This window comes from Phacochoerus africanus, chromosome 11, assembly GCF_016906955.1.
Source record: "Phacochoerus africanus isolate WHEZ1 chromosome 11, ROS_Pafr_v1, whole genome shotgun sequence".
Classification (NCBI taxonomy): Eukaryota; Metazoa; Chordata; class Mammalia; order Artiodactyla; family Suidae; genus Phacochoerus; species Phacochoerus africanus.
The window spans coordinates 81,478,746-81,497,203 of NC_062554.1; the positions used below are offsets into that span (position 1 = coordinate 81,478,746).

Sequence of the window (18,458 nt, forward strand, 5' to 3'; positions counted from 1 at the left end):
CATACAATTTAAATTCCATTATGTATTGATCTCATCCAGGACATTCTGTGCATGGATTCTCATACATTCAATTATGACTAACTTTTTTAATCTTTCAAATTGACGGTTAAGCTCTCGTCTACAGGTGCTTTCAGTTGATTTCAGGTTCAAGACTGAATGAGAGAATCATCATATTCCTGGTCTTTTCCCCGTGGGCACTTCTTTATGAGGCATAATGAGCTGCTTGCCATGCAGACTCTTTATTTTCCTGCAGCCTCTCAAACCAGCCATTGCGTTACCATCCTCTCTGAAATGCAGGAGTCAAAACATTGTTTACAAGTCTTTCTGTTTCCACTCCCTGGGAGGCTAAAGCTTCATAATGTTCTGTTTTGGAACTTCCTCCCATATCCTTCACCAGTGGGGGCATGGGCTTCTTGTCACCTGTCTCTCTGTCATTCTAAGCTCTTTCCTCTATACCGATAAGGAGACATTTGGGTTAGAAATTGGAAATCTGTTCCTGTAAATCTCCATCATCGCATCTGCTGGATTCCTTTGACCTTGGTCTGTGGGGCCTCATTCCTACTGAAAGAGAATGAGAATCACTTCCCAGAATGTTACCAACACCTGGGACACATCTTTAAGTCTTCCTCCAGGCATTCCTTGGTCTTCTAGTGCTCTCTCTGGGGACAGGGTCCTGACCTGTAACCCCCAGCTCTCCACACGCTTGATGCCTTTGGCAGTGGATACAGGTGGAGAGATGGCATCATTTGGCACCGTGGATCTCCATCTCCTCCTTGCGGCACTCTCTTCTCTTGGCCTCGGGGCACTACACTCCTGATTCCTTCCTCCATCGTGGCTGCCCTGTGGCAGTCTCATTCACTGGTTCTTCTTCATCTCCTGTTAGCACACATCAGAGTCCCACAGTCTCGCAGACAATCACATACATACTGTTGCAGTTGCAGGATCAAATGGCCAGAGGATCTCCCAGAGACCAGCACTGAGATGCAAAATGACAAGGCCAAATACACGAGCCCATCCTAGGACCCCAGGCTCACTCCCCAGCCTGAGACTCTGCACATGCCTTGTCCCTGCCCCAAGGTTCCACCTTCAGTCTCATCCTTAGGCTGGAATCTGGTCTCAGTCAGGTGACTCTCACTCTGGGTCACACAGACTGGACCTGACCTCACTTCCTGTCCCAGACCATGTCCACAGCTTCTCAGTTGAAAGGAAGGATATGTCCATGCTGTGTTTTTATAAATCCTCTGATAATATGCGCTGTAATTTATCTGAACCTGGAGAGCCCTTTAATGACTTGATGTTACTATCTCTTTGCCTAAATTAAACCCTAGTCTCTGTTTTATAATTTTTAGGTGTCCCTTTGATCATTTGAGAAACTTCTTTAGCAGGGGAGAGAAAAACTGAATACCTGTGCTTCATGTGTGTCATTGTGAATATTACATCCTCTTTCCAATCATCAGTTATAACCCATCCTCTTTCTTACGGTCTCTGAATATTATTCTGGTTGTGTATCACTTAAGTTTGCCTCATTTTATTCTCAGAGCCTTGTGCTGCTGTCTGTGGGCAGGCGAGCATTAAAGTGACGCAGCGCACTATGCTCCTTCTCTAATCGTTCTAGCCCCCTTATGCTGTCTTGGTAGCCTCTAGATTAAATACCCTGAGATCACCACAGAAGTCTGTAGACGGTTTGGCACTGTCACAGCTTCTTGGACACATTTATTGAAGGAGCAGCAATGAATTTAAATCACTGTATTATTTTTCATCATACTCCAGGTAGATGTTGATGCAAATTCATTGAATTCCAATGATGTATTTGTCTTGAAACTACGACAAAACAATGGCTACATCTGGATAGGAAAAGGTGCCAGCCAGGAGGAGGAGAAAGGAGCAGAGTATGTGGCAAGTGTCCTCAAATGCAAAACCACAAGGATTCAGGAAGGCGAGGAACCAGGTGTGTGTGGGAGGGGCCAAGGACACTAGCCAGAACTTCTATTTGGTACACTTGTTAATCATGCAGACTATTTATTTTTTCACAATTACGTACTTTGTCATGATTATAGGGCATTAAGAACCTTTTACTAGCTGCAAAAGTGGGTGACAGTACTCGCTATATTTAACTTCTTAACGATGACATTGAGGTGGGATACTATTTGTGAATGTAAAGCAGTATTGACTATCTGCTCCTGAAAATGCATTGGATAACTCAGTATGTTTCCACAGAGGAGTTCTGGAATTCCCTTGGAGGGAAAAAAGACTACCAGACTTCTCCCCTGTTAGAAACCCAGGCTGAAGAGCATCTGCCTCGGCTTTATGGCTGCTCCAACAAAACTGGAAGATTCACTGTAAGTGTCTTGTGAAACCTTGGGGTAGAACCGAGCATTATGGAGGGAGAGGCATTCTGGGGTTGGCTCTGACACTTTCCAGCCACGTTCCCGCTCCAATTCTTGGTTTTAGTTTACCTGCAAACCACTAATGACAAGTCTTTGCTCCACCCAGGGTTGGTTTAAGAGCTGATGATGTAATGGATATGAAAGCAAAGGAATACTGTAATCTACTGTATAAATCAAGCTGCTCTTAAAAATATCAGCTACTTTGCACCTGTATCAGCATGCAGTCATTGCTGTATGAAAATGCATGTGGTTGGATTTGCTAATTTAATAGTTTGACAATTTCTGTGGACAGCAATAGTGATTTCTCTGATCAAACTATTTAAATTCTACACTGCCGTTTTCCAGAGGAATAAAAAGTTTCCCCATGTTGTCTGAATAAAAATATTATGTAAATACTATGATCATTGGTCAAAATCACAGAAAGCTATATACATACCTGCAGATTAACTGAAATCAGGAATATTTCATTTTATAGTCACAGTCACATTCAAAGGTTTTGCATTCTAGGCAGTTTAAAGTAAAAGAATCTGTGTATAAGATGATTTTCTGTGAGGTTTTGAAATATCCTGGGCTGTAGCCTCTCATCTCAGGTTAATCACAAAAATTCCTCTTTCTCTGTTTGACATGTTAGGCTTTTGTATAAATTTTTCATTTAAAAAACTAATTCCTTGCCTATAAAATTTGATCCAAAGATGTGGTCACCATGTCTTGGTAAATACAAGCTTTGCTTTTCAACATATACATGAAAATTTAGTATTTTTCCAGGTACATTGAGTGCTTGAAATAAAATGCTTTGAAGTAGAAATTACTCATGTGTGAGCCACGCTTGAAGCTTAGAAGTGATTTGACCTAATATGTAAAGATTTGAATGGTGGATTGTAATAAATATTAGGTTGTTAGGCATCACAATTGCTCACCTATTTTGCTGGAAATCCCTGTATTTTATAAATGTGTTGTCAGAAAACTCTGTTGTTTTACTCTTTTGACTGTTGATTTGATATTGCATCCAAACAACAGCTTTTTAAGCATATGCTTCTATAATTTCTTGTTAGTACTATCTCCTAATAATTCTGTACATAATGTGTTTGTTTCCAATGAAGATATATTTTACAAAAATAATACCTGGGCTTTATTCAAAGTTAGGTTTAAAAAGTCTATCGGACTTTGTTTTTTGTCATGTATATTTTAAAAAGAAATATACTTTTCCTTTACACCTACTCATATTCTTGGTTGGTGTTTGGAACTCCTTCTACGCCCTTCACGATTTGAGGAAAAGGAGTGTTACTAACAAATGTTTGCTCTTATTATCATGTCACAACGCAGGCTTCATAGGAGACAGCAGAGCCTGTTGGTTAAATGCAGTGTTTAGATCCAGTCTGCCTGTGTGACATCACTTACTTGGTGATATTATTTACTAGCTGTGTGACCTTAGGCTGGTTACTTCTCTGTGCTGTAATTTTCTCATCTGTAAAATGGTGATAATCCTCTTACCTACTTCATAGGATTGCTGTAAATATTAAATTAGTTGTTGCATATAATGGATTAGAGTAGTGCCTGGCGTGAAGTAAGTGATGTTTATTTTTGCTTTCTTAAAACATTATGTAATTGGTAATTATTTTGTGGAAAGAAATATGCAGATATTCTTGCCTTCTGTAAATGGTTCATGTTTGTTTGTTTTTTGTGTAACTCAGAATATCATTGGATTACAACCAATAGGTATGTCATGCTCAGGGGGATGAAGGTTGGGTTCGTGCCTCTTCCCTACCACCCCACCCCCACCCCTGCCCCAGACAGAGCCCAGGAGCGCAGGCAGGCTCCTGCTGAGTCATTTGCTAATATGATATGGCCAAGGCCACTATCAGCTTTGCCTGCTCACCTGAACTGTAGAGTCGCAATGCAGAGGGATGAAGTGAGGAAGTGTGCAAATCATAATCCAGTCTACCACAGCTACCTAAGGATCAGAGAGGGTTTCCTTCAGAATTCTTTAAACATTTTGAACTTTAGATTAACCCCTGCCTGCTGGTGCATTAAACTCATCCTCCCTCTTACTCTTTAATGTCCACTGTAGAGAACATGATTTAAGACATTTGAAATAAAAAAGTGAAACTTTGCATATGGAATGTTATAGTACCATCGTATTGAAAACTGTTAGTTTGTGAAAATGTCTAGACCTATTGGTTTTATTAAAGCAGTCTTGACCTACAAGATGGAGGACAATGTAATACCCAGATCAGAAACTCAGATGTCTTTAGGAACTGGGAAGGTAAAAATTTGTGAAGCAACTTGTCATAAGGAACTGGAAAGTAGAGATAACCGTGGCCAGACTGACTTCATGTGGCCTTCCTGAGGGATTCAAATGCAATGTTTATGTTAAGCCTGGTCCTCTCCAAATAAGATACCATCAGTTTGTGATACTTGATTAAACAGGTAAACAATTATTTAAATCTTTATTGCCCAGAAAGAAGAAAAAAAATGAATACCAAACTTTATTTTTCCTGTGTTACAAAATGGCACAAGGCATTTGTATCCTATATTAGAAATTTCATTGTGTGACTGTTTGGTCATAAAGCTTTTTCATACATTTCAGATTGAAGAGGTCCCAGGAGAGTTCACCCAGGATGACTTAGCAGAAGATGATGTCATGTTACTAGATGCTTGGGAACAGGTAAAACTATGTTTTGTTCATAACAAGAGAGTGTACTTATAGTTGGGAGCTGACAAAACCTGCTTTGAGAAATGGCAGGTCTAGTAATAAAGCGATTTAGGCTGTATTTAAAAGAGACTCACCACACTTTAGCAACAAACAAACAAAAAACAAACTGATACACATGGCAAGTTGGTTTTTTAATGTGGAAATAATTCCACAGCAACCCATCTTTTGCTGTATAGTTTTAGGCAAAAAAACTCCTTCTGTTGGAGTTCCCTTGTGGTGCAGTGGGTTAAGGATCTAGTGTTGTCATTGCAGTAGCTCTGGTCACTGCTGTGGTGTGGGTTGGATCCCTAGTCCAGGAACTTCCACATGTCATGGGTGTGGCAAAACAAAACAAAACATTAAACAAACCTGTTTTTCATTTATTTGTAAAACTCACTCTTCCTTATTTATTAATACATTCATTCATTCACTCGTTTAAGTAATAAATGCATTAATTGCTACAATCCATGGAGGTACAATTCCACAGGGAGTTTGAAACAGAATTTCTCCTGAAATTTGACAAGAAGTCATAGTGGACCCCTCACCTGGGGAAGAAACAGACACAGGATTGTTTGTGAATCTTTACAGTAAGATATATTCCTGTTTCATATATCTTTATTTGGCAGAATATTAATGGTGATTTGACACCTCACATCTGATATTTTTCTTTAACCTCTATGTAAACTAATAATAGTGAAAGGGAAAAATAAATATGTTGGGAATTAAGTTGTATAGAACAATTATGAAACAGTTATCTGAATTAGGCCTAGTCTAAGTCAGCCATAGAGATTGTTATTCTTAGGTCTGTCCTTATTTGCTAAGTCATTCAATTATATTACATCTTAGCTTTTTGGGGTAGAATTACCATATTTGAATTTGGAATCCCATCACAGATTTTTCCTTAAGTGAATGGATGACTCATTACTGAATATGAAATGTATTTAAGAATTATGAAATAAGAATTATACTCCCGGGAGTTCCCATTGTGGTGCAGCAGAAACGAATCCAACTAGTCTCCATTAGGATGCGAGTTCAATCCCTGGCCCCACTTAATAGATCTGGCATTGCTGTGATCTGTGGTTTAAATCACAGATGTGGCTCAGATCCCACATTGCCATGGCTGTGGTGTAGGCCAGCAGCTGTAGCTCTGATTCGGCCCCTAGCCTGGGAACTTACATATGCCATGAGTGTGGCCCTAAAAAGACCAAAAAAAAAAAAAAAGAAATACATTTCCTTATTGAGAAGAATTCAATCTTTTCCATTTGTAATCATCTCTATTGTTTCCACAATCATGGATACTTTAGAATATTTCCAGTTCTAAAGTTCGTTTTAAAAAATAATACTTTTCATTTACATTGCCATGCTCTCATGGTGTATTCTCTGCCTGCAAGAAAATATTCTCCACTTTCAATATGAATTAGAATACAGTCAGAACTAATTTGACCAAAATTTTTCTGCCAACAAGTGATCTTAAAGTGCTTTAAATATAAAGTAGTTCAGGAGAATTTTTCGGCATTGAAGTACTCAACCCACACATCTGACAAAAAGGATACAGAATTTATATCAATTTTTTAAAAAAATCAATATTTACACAGTAAACATTATAGTACTTTTACCAAAATGATAGCATAACATAGGATAAGACCACTAGGTTGAAGTTAGGGGTTCCTGACGGGGGTTTGGGGTTCCTGACGGGGGTTTGGTGTACCCACAAACAAGCTACTTGTGGTTCCCCCAAGATAATAATATGGGGATAATGACTGCCTTACACACCTCAGGCAAAAAACAAACAAACAAAAAAAGCCAATATGTTGTTTTGGGGAAAGTTCACTATACCAACTATATATGGAAAATACTATATACATAAAACGCTAGAATGTGAAATCTGGAGTCAAACTGGCTGGATATAAATTTATGTGTCTCCTAGTAAGTGTAGATATTGGGAAAGTGATTGACCTTCTGTGTGCCTCCATTTCCACACCCCTAACTTCTGGGGTGGTTGTGAAGATTGAGACTATGTGAGAAGCATTTTGCATAAGGTTTGCACTGAGTCAGCACTCCCAAAACAATGTTATTATGACTGTTTCATTTTTCAGATTTTTATTTGGATTGGCAAAGATGCCAATGAAGTTGAGAGAGCAGAATCTCTGAAGTCTGGTAAGTAGATCCCATGGGCAGTTATGGCAGTAACCCTGAATAGTTATTACTCTATTTAGCACATCTTCCAAAACTATGTATCAAAACTGAGAATAAGCTTAGCTTTCATCTCCTGAACTAATAGAGTAATGGGATTTTTTTTTAAAGTGAAGAATTTCAGAATAGGAATAAGAAAAATATGATTTGTTCTCTAATTTAGAATATAATTATATCAATTTACTTAAATTTTTAAAAATTCATTTTGAGTAATGCTGTTCTTTCCAGCACACTTTTTTATATTATTGCAAACAAAAGAATAACTATGCTGTCAGGATAATTTCATAAAGTTTAGACTTTTTTCAGGAAATAATGAGATTTTCATACATATTCCATGGCAGATGAAAGAAATCAATAAGGAATTGTTCATATAGAATAACATTGGCTACTTTGGGGCAATGAAAATTTGACCTGTTACTTTTACTGGAAGATTTTTTATTCTGTAGTTATTTTACTTTAATTGAATTTATCTTTTAACTCTTTTTAGCCAAAATGTACCTGGAGACAGACCCTTCTGGAAGAGATAAGAGGACGCCAATTGTCATTGTAAAACAAGGCCATGAGCCACCCACGTTCACAGGCTGGTTCTTGGCCTGGGATTCCAACAGGTGGTAAACGATTTTTATAGGATAAAACAAGCAAACATTATGGGGCAGCTGTCCCACTGCTGTTCTAGGGGAGAAAAAAAAAAAAAAAGAGTAGTCTGTTTGACCTTGGCTATACGGCTGTTTTTTAATGCATAGTATTGCTTTGAAATTTTTTTAAAAATGGAATTTTCTTATGATAATATTTTAAAATAACTCAAAGTAAACTTTTGTTATGGACCATTATTAGCTTAGCTGGAAACTGACATATCTCTTTAAATGACCTTTTAAAGGTGAAAAGCTATGCACAGCCTAAGGGAGCTTGTCAGGAAATTTTATAATTCAGGGGCTGTTAGCCAAACTTGTCCTTTAATATACCAGAGAAGAAAGTTATAAATGTCTTTGAGGTTATTCTCCTTTCTATGTGTTGTTATACAAAGACTCGCATATTTGCAGTACAGCTTCTATTAAGACAGCTTTAAAAATTTGTTTTCCTGCTTTAGCCAATGTAATGTTGATATCATTAACCCCTAAGTGTTATTTTCTTAAGAGAAACTACCTTTCTGGCCTGTTTAAAAGCCTTTGGAAGCACAGCTCTTTTATGACAAAATAATTTGTATTCTTATTCATATACATATATTTGACAGTACATGTTTAATATCTGAAAAGATACATACAAAAAAAACCCCTCACTAATCCTATCTTTCATCATTAAAATACCTCTGTTTGTAAAGGTTTTTGTGACATTTTATTTAAGTGTGATGTGTGAGTTAATTACATGGTTAACTTTAAGGTTAAAAATACTTTTATGGGAGTTCCCCTCATGGTGCAGCAGAAACAAATCCAACCAGGAACCATGAGGTTGCGCCTCACTCAGTGGGTTAAGGATCCAGCGTTGCCGTGAGCTGTGGTATAGGTCACAGACGCGACTCCGATCTGGTATTGCTGTGGCTCTGACGTAGGCTGGCAGCAACAGCTCCAATTAGACCCCTAGCCTGAGAACCTCCATATGACACAGGTGTGGCCCTAAAAGAGGAAAAAAAAAAAAAACACCTTTTATGCTTAAATATGAATTTAATTTTTAAAAATTTATTCCCATTAAGTAGTCAAAATCAAACTTTTCACGGTTACATCATTTTCAATTTTAAATGTCATAGTGCAGATAAAACCGTTAAAAGATAAACTGAACTGTATTAGCAGTTTTAAGAGGTTTTTTTGAGCAAAGACTGATTTGGATTGGGCAGAGGCAAATTGAACACGAGAGAGGCCTTCATAGGAAAAAGGTGGAAACAGGAAAGAGATGACTAATTGGTTTCAGCTTAAAGTCTCCTTGGCTGTTTGTGACTGATTGTCTTCAGGTTTGGATTGGGTAACCCTGAGGCATTTACAGGCTTAGATTTTGACTTGCTCACATTCATGGCCAGAGGCATCTCTGTCTACTGGCCTCCTTGCTCACTTAAATTAACAGCCAGCAGAAAACAGGAGCTGGGGAGAAGATGGAGCTCTAGTAAGGCAGAAGTCAATTTTGGCGGTAAGCTTGGGCAGAGGGTGAGGGGGTGGTGGCTGGTTGAGGAGGGGAAGTGGCTTTTCCACAAGAAAGGCAATCAGCCAAGGAGGGACATGGGGAATTCTCACCCTCTTGCTGGGGAAGGAAGGGCTCTGTGTTTCAGATTTGGTCTGGTATGGGAACACGGGCCCAGGTCCATTGCAGTCTAAAGGTGTACAGTCTTGTAGGGACTTCTGTGGGTGGTAAGGAAGCAGTGAGATCCTGTACTTCTAGAGCCTGTTAATTCATTGAGAAATATTTATTAGGCAGCTTCTTGGTGTCAGGTGCTATTGTAGGGACACAGGACCCAGCGTGAATGAAACAGAATTCCATTTATCATGGAATTTATATTGCAAGGAAGAGGCTAATAAAAACAAAATTAATAAGTAGATATATTGTAAAAATATGTTAGAGGATAAGTTCTATGGAGGAAAAAAGATAGGGGAGGAGGACAGGAAATACAGGGTGAAGAGTAAAGCGGATGCCATTTGAATAGGGCGCTTAGGGAGGGAAGGCCTTGTTGAGAAGGTGATAGTCACACAGAGAACTGGCAGGAGGAGCAGTGAAGCCTGCAATCACACCCGGACAGAAGGTGACCCAGGGTTCTCTCCTCCTGTCACCCCTGGGCTACAAACCTTTCATTTTAGGCAGAACTGCTCTAAACAGGTGGCTTCCCCACATCCCAAAGCCCTGGGGACTCAGGGGCAGGGATGGTGATGCCTAAGGAAACAGACCGTGAGGGTGGTCACAGAAACGACTGACTCGCAACAACATAGTTTGTGTCAGGAAGACCTAGGAGTCAGGTGTTGGTAAACTGAATAAGAGAATGTATAAAAATTACCTGGAAAGGGTGCGCTAGGGAATTCCTGTTTTCATTTACACCCAAAGCTGATGTGGAGCGAGGAAATACCTACCAAACACAGGAGATTAACCGGGGGGAGGGGAATCTGTGTCCTTTGAAAAAGAACAAAATTCGGTGGGTTATACAAGGGCCATCGTCCTATGACATTGTGTAGTCTTAAAACTCCAATTATATGTAAACCCACAAAGAAATTACTCTTTTGGATTTGAAGTGCAGTTTCATACAATCTAATTAATAAATATAAAAGTTTCATAATTAATTTTCTATTTTTTCCACAGTGACTGTTTATTAATTTGTAATCTGAAAACTTTGATTGCTTTCTTGCCTTTGATTTTTCCCAAAGATTTTTGGGAATAAAAGCCAAAACAAATTTAGCCCCAGCTGCTAGTGCTTTATAGACCTTTTTTCTCTTCAAATAATGTAACATGCTCATTTTTGTGTGAAATTTGTGGTAGTAAAAAAAAAACAGTGAATCCAGGAAATTACCAAGTGCTAATCAGAAGTAAATATTCTAGTCAGAAATAGCACCTCAGGAATTTCAAATAAGGAATTTGATTATGGCTTTAACTTTGAGCCAGAGAGAACCTATGAAAAGTGAATAGTTGTTTTGTCCTCTTAGCTATTTTTTTTTGTTTGTTTTGCAAGACCATCAGAAAATTGGCTTCAAAATAACTCCTATATTGGACAGATTATTAAAAGAGATGAAATTCTAGTCAAAATAAAAGAGTATTAGTATTGATTATATATATGGGCTGGATATGATGTAGTTCAATGAAATGTATTTTCAAAATGCTTTTTCCTTCTGTGCAGATTTTTTCTCTATTTTGATTTCTCCCTTTTCAAAGACTTAGGTATTTTTAAAGTATGTCATGTATTTTATGTGTTCTCTATAATAGTTCTCTCTCTTAAATATGCTTACTGTGCCACTTAAAATGTTAATGATGAAATACTTTGGTGCTGAAAGAAGAAAAAGAAAAGGCTGAATCCATATTTTATTAAATATGGCTGGATAAATGTCTTGTTCAAAAATTTAAATATTAAAAGAAGGCCTCAAATCAATGATGTAAGCTTCTACATTAAGAAACTTCTAGAAGACTAAATTGAAAGAAAGCAGAGAGAAAGGAATAACTAAGACAAACAAGTATAGGAAATGGGGGAAAATATGAATCACTAATATCAGGAGTAAAAGAGGAGTATCCTCACAGAACACATGGATACTAAAAAGAAAATAAGAAATCTAATTTTATGCTTAAAAATTTGACATTGATGAAATGGGCAAATTCTTTGGGAGACAGAAACTACCAAAGCTAACTCAGGAAGAAACAGACCCCAAGTAACAGCATATAAACACTTATTAAAGAAGCTGAATTCAGGAGTTCCCTGTCCTGGTGCATCGGAAATGAATCTGACTAGGAACCATGAGATTTTGGGTTTGACCCCTGGCCTCGCTCAGTGGGTTAAGGATCCTGTGTGGCTGTGGCTGTGGCCAGCAGCTATAACTCCGATTGGACCCCTAGCCTGGGAATCTCCATATGCTGGGGGTGCGGCCCTGAAAAGCAAAAAAAAAAAAAAAAGTTGAATTCATAGTTAAGCACCTGAGGCAGAGAAAAGCCTAGGCCTAATTGGGCTTCATGGTAACTTCTCTGAAACATTTAGGAAAGCAATTAAACCAGTTCTCCAAAACTCTTCCAGATGGTAGAAGACGAGAGAACATTCTCTGACTAATTTATGATACCAGTATTACCCTATAGCAAGACTAAACAGATTATAAGGCTACTGTATATATATGCCAGTATTCCTCAATAAGCAGATGTTAAAATCTTTGAAATATATCAACTTGAATCCAAGTCGAAATGGGTTTTTTCCCAGGGATCCATTTTAACATTTAAAAATTAATTAAGAATTCTCCATCCTGGAATTCCCATTGTGGCTCAGTGGAAACGAATCTGACCAGCATCAGCGAGGACTTGGGTTTGATCCCTGGCCTCTCTCAGTGGGTTAAGGATCTGTTGTTGCTGTGAGCTGTGTGTAGGTCGCAGATGCGGCTCAGATGTGCTGTTACTGCAGCTGTGGCTTATGCCAGTGGCTATAGCTGTGGTTCGACTGCCTAGCCTAGGAACCCTCTGAATTCCATGGATGTGGCCCTAAAAATACCGGGGGGGGGGGGGAAACTCTAGACTAAAAAGGGAAAAATCACATGAACATCTGAATAGATGCCGAAAAGCATTTGATAAAATTCAAAAACTGCTCATAATGAAAACTCAGCAAACCAGGTATAGAATTGAAGTTCCTCAATCTTTAAAGGATTATCAATGAAAAAATGTACAGCTGACATCATACTTAAGAGCAGAAGACCAAATGTTTTCCTACTAAGATCTGGAACAAGATACAAATGTTTGTTTTCATCTCTTCAATATTTTGCTGGAGATGCTAGCCAGACTGAGAAGGCAGAGATTCTCAGTCTTGGTGAAAAATGTCAAATTTTGATAATTCTTTACTGTGGGGGATGGGCTGTCCAGGGCATTACAGAATGACTAGCAGCATCTCTGGCCTCTGCTTAATGGACACCAGTGTCTTCCCCCACCCCTCTCTTCAGTGCACCAATCAAAAATATCTCCAGACATTTTCAAATGGCTCTGGAAGGGGAGGGAAGCAAAATTGCCCCCAGTAGGGAACTACTTAAAGGAGGTAAGAGAAAGAACTGAAAGGCCCAAAGACTGGAAAGGAAAATGTAAGTACTCTTGGCGAAAGTGATATGGGCATTAGTAGATTTTAAATGCTCCCAGGTGATTATCATCTGAAGCTGGCTAGAAACCTACAAGAGCCTTTGACAAATTAAATACAGCTCTCTCCAGCTCTAGACCTGGCCTCAACTAGCCAGGAAGCCTTCTTATATTATTTTCAGATGCAGGAACAGCAAAAACTATAACTTTTTATCCTTCACAGTATTTGATAACTGTCAAAACAAGCCTTTGACTTAAATACCGTGTTCATGCCTCAAATCAAATTTTGGTAGTGAATACTCAGTTAAAGAAAAATCCGCACCTCAGCAGCATAAAATTGACTTTCTGTTTACTATAGAAATACAATTTTATTTTAAAATATTCAAGATGAAAATTACCTATTTGCAAACCTCTTCAATTGTATTAAAACGGTGTTCTGATTAAAATAGAAATTAAGAAAAAATTAAGAAATGAAGGGATAAAAACTTCAGAGATGCATACATTCAAACAGCACAGTAGAGGGCACTCTTTGTCCATGTTACTAAAGAAAGACTAGCCTAGTTCTTGAAGACGCTGAGAAATACAGTCATGTTTACTTTTATTTTAGATGGGAAACAAACAATGCTTCCAGGCAGATCCAATGTGGCTGCATTCCTAATCTAGAGGTATATATTATACCACTTTCCAACGTTGAGGTTTAATAGAGTACAATCATATATTGCGTTTATGAGGCAAATACTAAAATCCATATTCTGCCATACAGCAATAAGTGTTACGAAGAAAAATAAGAGCAGGGAGAGAAATGGATTGTGAGATGAGGGATTCTGTTTTAGGTGGAGTGAAGAGGGAAGACCTCTCTGAGGTGACATTTGGAGAGAGACCTGAAGCAAGTCAGAGAATGAGTCTGATGGTTCATTCAGACTATGTGTCATTTTAACTGGGCCATAGGATGCCCAGATAGATTATTTCTGGGTGTTTCTGTGAAGGTGTTTCTTACAGAGATTCGTATTTGACTTAGTAGACTGGGTAAAGTAGATGGCCGACCCCAATCCGGGTGGGTGCCCTTCTATCCTCTGAGGGCCTGAGGGACAAGGTGGCGCTGAGCTGGGTTATGTCTTCTCCTGCCCTGGGGGTGACTTACACCATCAGATCTCCTGTTCTCAGGCCTTTGCACTTGGACTGGAATTTATACCACCAGCTTTCCTGGGTTACCAGCTGGCAAATGGCAAATTGTGGGACTTATCAGCCTCCATCATCACGTGAGCACATTTCCTAAAATAAATTTTATTTTGCATATATAGATACCAAGATCCATATCACTCTCTTATCTACCTGTCCATCCATCCATCTATTTATCCTAGTGGTTCTGATCCTGTGATTGGTTGAAAGCCATGACTAGTGATTAACACAGAACCCTGGGCATAACTCTGGGTGGGGTCTTGCAGAGCCATTTGTGCAGGGAGCTGAGAAGCTTCTTGGCCTGCTCAAGGAATTGGAAGAATGTCAGTGTGGCTGGATTGATGGAGGGAGCTGGAGAAGTGTGGGAAATGAGATCAGAAAGGCAAGTAGAAGCATAGATCATAAAGAACGTGTGGCATTTTCATTTTCCCCTGGGTGATATTTAGTGGAATGACATGACTTGCCTGACATTTTGAAAGGATCACTCTGGCTGCAGTGTTGAGAAGAGACCGTGGGATGACAGGCCTGAAAGGAGAGGCCAGTTAGGAGGCACTGATTATAATCCAGCATGGAGCTGTTGGCAGTGGTGTCAAAGAGGGACTGGATTCCAGCATATTCTGAATGAGAAGCTGGTGGGAGGGTAGTGTTTTTGATATAAGGTGTGAGAGAAATTGAGTATCACAGGAGCTGCATTTACGGAGCTGGGAAACTGTGGAAGGAGGAGGTTTTGAGTGGGGAAACAGGAGCAGAATATGTTCATTTTTGAGATCCTATTGGATGGTTTGCTGAAGTTGAGTTCAATAGAGAATTCATGGTCTGGGACATAGATTTGCTGTGCGTCAAGTGTATAGATAAGTTGAAAGCCATGTGGATGCGATGACCTAGGGTGCGAGTGTAGATAAGGAAGACATCTGAGAGGATAACTGAGTCCAGGGATGTTCCACCATGTAGAGATATGGGAGGTGAGGGAGAACCAACAAAGAGGAAGAGAAGATCCCAGTGGAACAAAAAGAAAACCGAGGGCATCTATGAGAGAATGCTTTGTCGAGGTCATCACCCTCCTTTCGTTACAAACATGAATTTCAGGGAAACAACCACCTATGCCTTTCTGATCATTTCCTAATCATATAACCAAATGTTGTTGTGAATGTTTTAGTGGATGCTCATGGGGTATTGATTGCCAAGCTGTGTATGCCCTAAGCAGTGATTTTCAACCAGGGCTGATATTGCTCCCTGGCGACATTGGGCAATGTCTAGTGACATTTTTTGCTTGTCACAACTGGGGGACATCTAGTGCCACTTCATGTGGTGGGTAGAAGTCAGAGATGCTGCTAAACATTGTATAAGACACAGGAGAGGTCCTCACAACAAAGGCTTATCCTCCAAAATGTCAACAATGCCAAAGCTGAGCATCTCTAACCTAGAGTAATTACAGTTCAAAATGGAAATGGACTACCACTCAGAGGAAAATTTAAGGAACAAGCTAAAATGAGGTAATACCATATGGTAGGACAGCTGCTTCATTTTTCTACACAATATTTTACGTAAAGGACCAAATGAGAGTTCCTAATTAACTAAATTTGCTGTATTCTTGTCATCATGGTACAGAGACCTAAGACCTAATTATTTAATAGATATAAAATATATGGATATAGGTATGTGCATAAGGTAATATTTAAAAACATTTTTAAATGCTACAAATTTGATATTCTGTATTTAAAATTGATCTTGCCAAATTGTTGTGTATTTATTGCCTATTGCTACTGTAACAATTATCCCAAATTTAGTGGCTTAAAACAGCACAAATACATTGTCTTCCAGTTCTGGAGCTCAGAATTCTAAAACAGGCCAACAGGGTCACATTCCTTCTGGAGGCACTAGGGGAAGAATCTCTTGCATTGCCGTTTCCAGGTTCTAGTGGCCTCCTTCCTGTACCACTTGGCTTGTGGCCACTTCTTCCATCATTAGAACAATCAGTGTAGCGCCTTCAAAAATCTCCCTTTGCCCCCCTATCGGACCTCTACGATACGACCGTCACACCTCTTTCTCTGACTCTCTCTTGCCTCCCTCCTTCACTTATAAGGACCTTTGTCATTATCCTGGACCCACCTGAATAGTCCTGGATAATCTCCCCTTCTTGGGATCCTTAATTTAATCACATCTGTAAGGTAGGTAACACATTCACAGACTCCAGGCAGGATGTGGTCATCTCTGGGAGGTAGGTGGGGTTGTTACTCCACCTAGCACACTGGGTAGAAAGCTAGACAGTGAAACCAGTGTTGTAGATGGTTGACTGGATAAAAGCTGATAACCTGGGAAAGCAGAAGATTTTCCCACTCTGTTCTATCAATTCCACCTTCAGCCTAGACTGACATTTCTAAGAGAGCCCATAAACATAGCTATGAGGAAATCTAGTCAGAATTTCATTTCTTTTCTCATCCTTGCAAGATGCCGTTCTTATTCCAACCTGACAATCTTGTAAACAGAGGCAGAAAGAAAACTCTCACACTAGGTTCACATAAGGCATTTGCTGTCTTCACAATTACAGTAACGCCCCTGAAAAGACAAAAGAATATGGGAGACACTCTGGACACAAGGTAGGGGGCTGTGATATTTCACTTGACTTTAACCCAAAGCAAAACAGTTTGAACAATTAAACATTAACTTAATCAGATAATTTTTGAGCTTTGTTTTTTTGAGAGCAGTGTTTTTCTGTTCTTAGAGGACACCTGTGAATTTTATGCATTTGAAGATCCAGTAGGAATATGGCTAGAATGATAATATTTTCAGTAGGTCATCAGTGAGGTTAGCCAATATCTTTCTAATGGCACATAATAGTAAACACAGATTTGAATGAGAAGAATTATTATTTGAGATTGTAACTTCTAAATATAAAAGTGTTTCAAAGAAGGTCATAATTTTATAAGGTCAAGTACTTTTTTACATGAACTTTTATTGAGAGCACCAGAGATAACATCTTTCTAAAATTTTTTTAAATTAATTTTTTTTTTACAGTAGTTGAGCCAGCTGCTCATTGGAATCTACACTTTATTCTTTCAGGCCCAGGAGGTTATCAGTTACTCAAAGCAGAAAATTTATGCAATTTTTGTAATGCTTAACTGTCCCTGTAGGAGTCACACAGCCCTGTTCTTTATGGTCCCACAATAATATTCCTTAAGAGAAGAGGTCACTGCCAAACACAATGTTTTGTTTTAATTTTTTTTGTTTTTTGTCCCTTTAGGGCTGCACCCTTGGCATATGGAAGTTCCCAGGCTAGGGGTCTAATTGGAGCTGTTGCTGCTGGCCTACACCACAGCAACAGCAATACCAGATCCCAGCCATGTCTGTCACCTACACCACAGCTCACGGAAACGCTGGATCCTTAACCCATGAAGCGAGGCCATGGATCAAATCCGCAACCTCATGGTTCCTAGTCGGATTTGTTTCCGCTGTGCCACGACGGGAACTCTACAATGTTATTTTTTAAGGTATTTCATTAATGATACATGGGAGCAAATAATTCCACCTTCCAGCACCCAAACTAACAGAATCTCAGAAGGATATATAGGCTAAAATAGTGACAGAAATATTGTTTCCAATTTTTAATGAAAAAGGAGTAATAACAAAAATTATGAAACTTTATATTCTATTTCACAATAAGGATTACCGGTACCCTGTTGTTGTTGAAATATTCTATGATTCTAAAGTTTTCAGCTCTATGTTTTTTTAAAAAAATGTGCTTTGTGATTTTGGCTTTTAAGATAATTATTAAGTGAGACTGCAAAGAAAAGGGTGTAATTTTATACATTTTTCTAGGCATGTTTTTTTCTCCCATGGAAAATAAACTATTCAGTCTTGGTGGAACCAGACCTCCTCCTGAGCCTCCCCAAGATGACACCTAATAGCCAAATATAACGGACAGGTTACTGATGCTGTTGGAATTCCTCTGCTTTGTCTGAAGCAGTGTGGTTGGTTACAGTAACAGTGAAATGCTAAAGGACTCTGAATGATGCCTTGATAGGTCTTTTAATCATCTAATTAAAAGGATTCTTGGGAAGAATTCCAGCCCCACCACTGTTAGTTGGACCAAGTATATTAGGTAAATCACTTATTTTTATACCCTTGGTTTCTCTTATGGTTAAGCATGCATCTGCCTACCTACTCACCATACAATCTGTGTATTAGACAGGTTTCACTGGTTAGTGTGGGTGCTGGGAAAAGCCCAGCATAGCTGCTAGAAGTCAGAAGGAGTTTGTTGAGGAGCTATCCCAGGTTAAATGAAATGGGAAGAA

The 18,458-nt window shown here is 39.0% G+C and overlaps 1 protein-coding gene across 2 annotated transcripts in view; it reads left to right on the forward strand.

Annotated features, from left to right (window-relative positions):
• SCIN (scinderin) overlaps positions 1 to 8,589 on the forward strand; it is an 83,122-nt gene extending 74,533 nt beyond the window's left edge. For both annotated transcript variants that reach the window (XM_047753118.1, XM_047753117.1), the window contains exons 12-16: positions 1,771 to 1,948; positions 2,218 to 2,339; positions 4,975 to 5,052; positions 7,176 to 7,236; positions 7,760 to 8,589. In XM_047753118.1, the coding sequence (XP_047609074.1) occupies positions 1,771 to 1,948; positions 2,218 to 2,339; positions 4,975 to 5,052; positions 7,176 to 7,236; positions 7,760 to 7,887 (567 nt within the window). In that variant the 3' untranslated portion in view covers positions 7,888 to 8,589. The remainder of the gene's footprint in view (positions 1 to 1,770; positions 1,949 to 2,217; positions 2,340 to 4,974; positions 5,053 to 7,175; positions 7,237 to 7,759) is intronic.
• Positions 8,590 to 18,458: the final 9,869 nt, after the last annotated feature.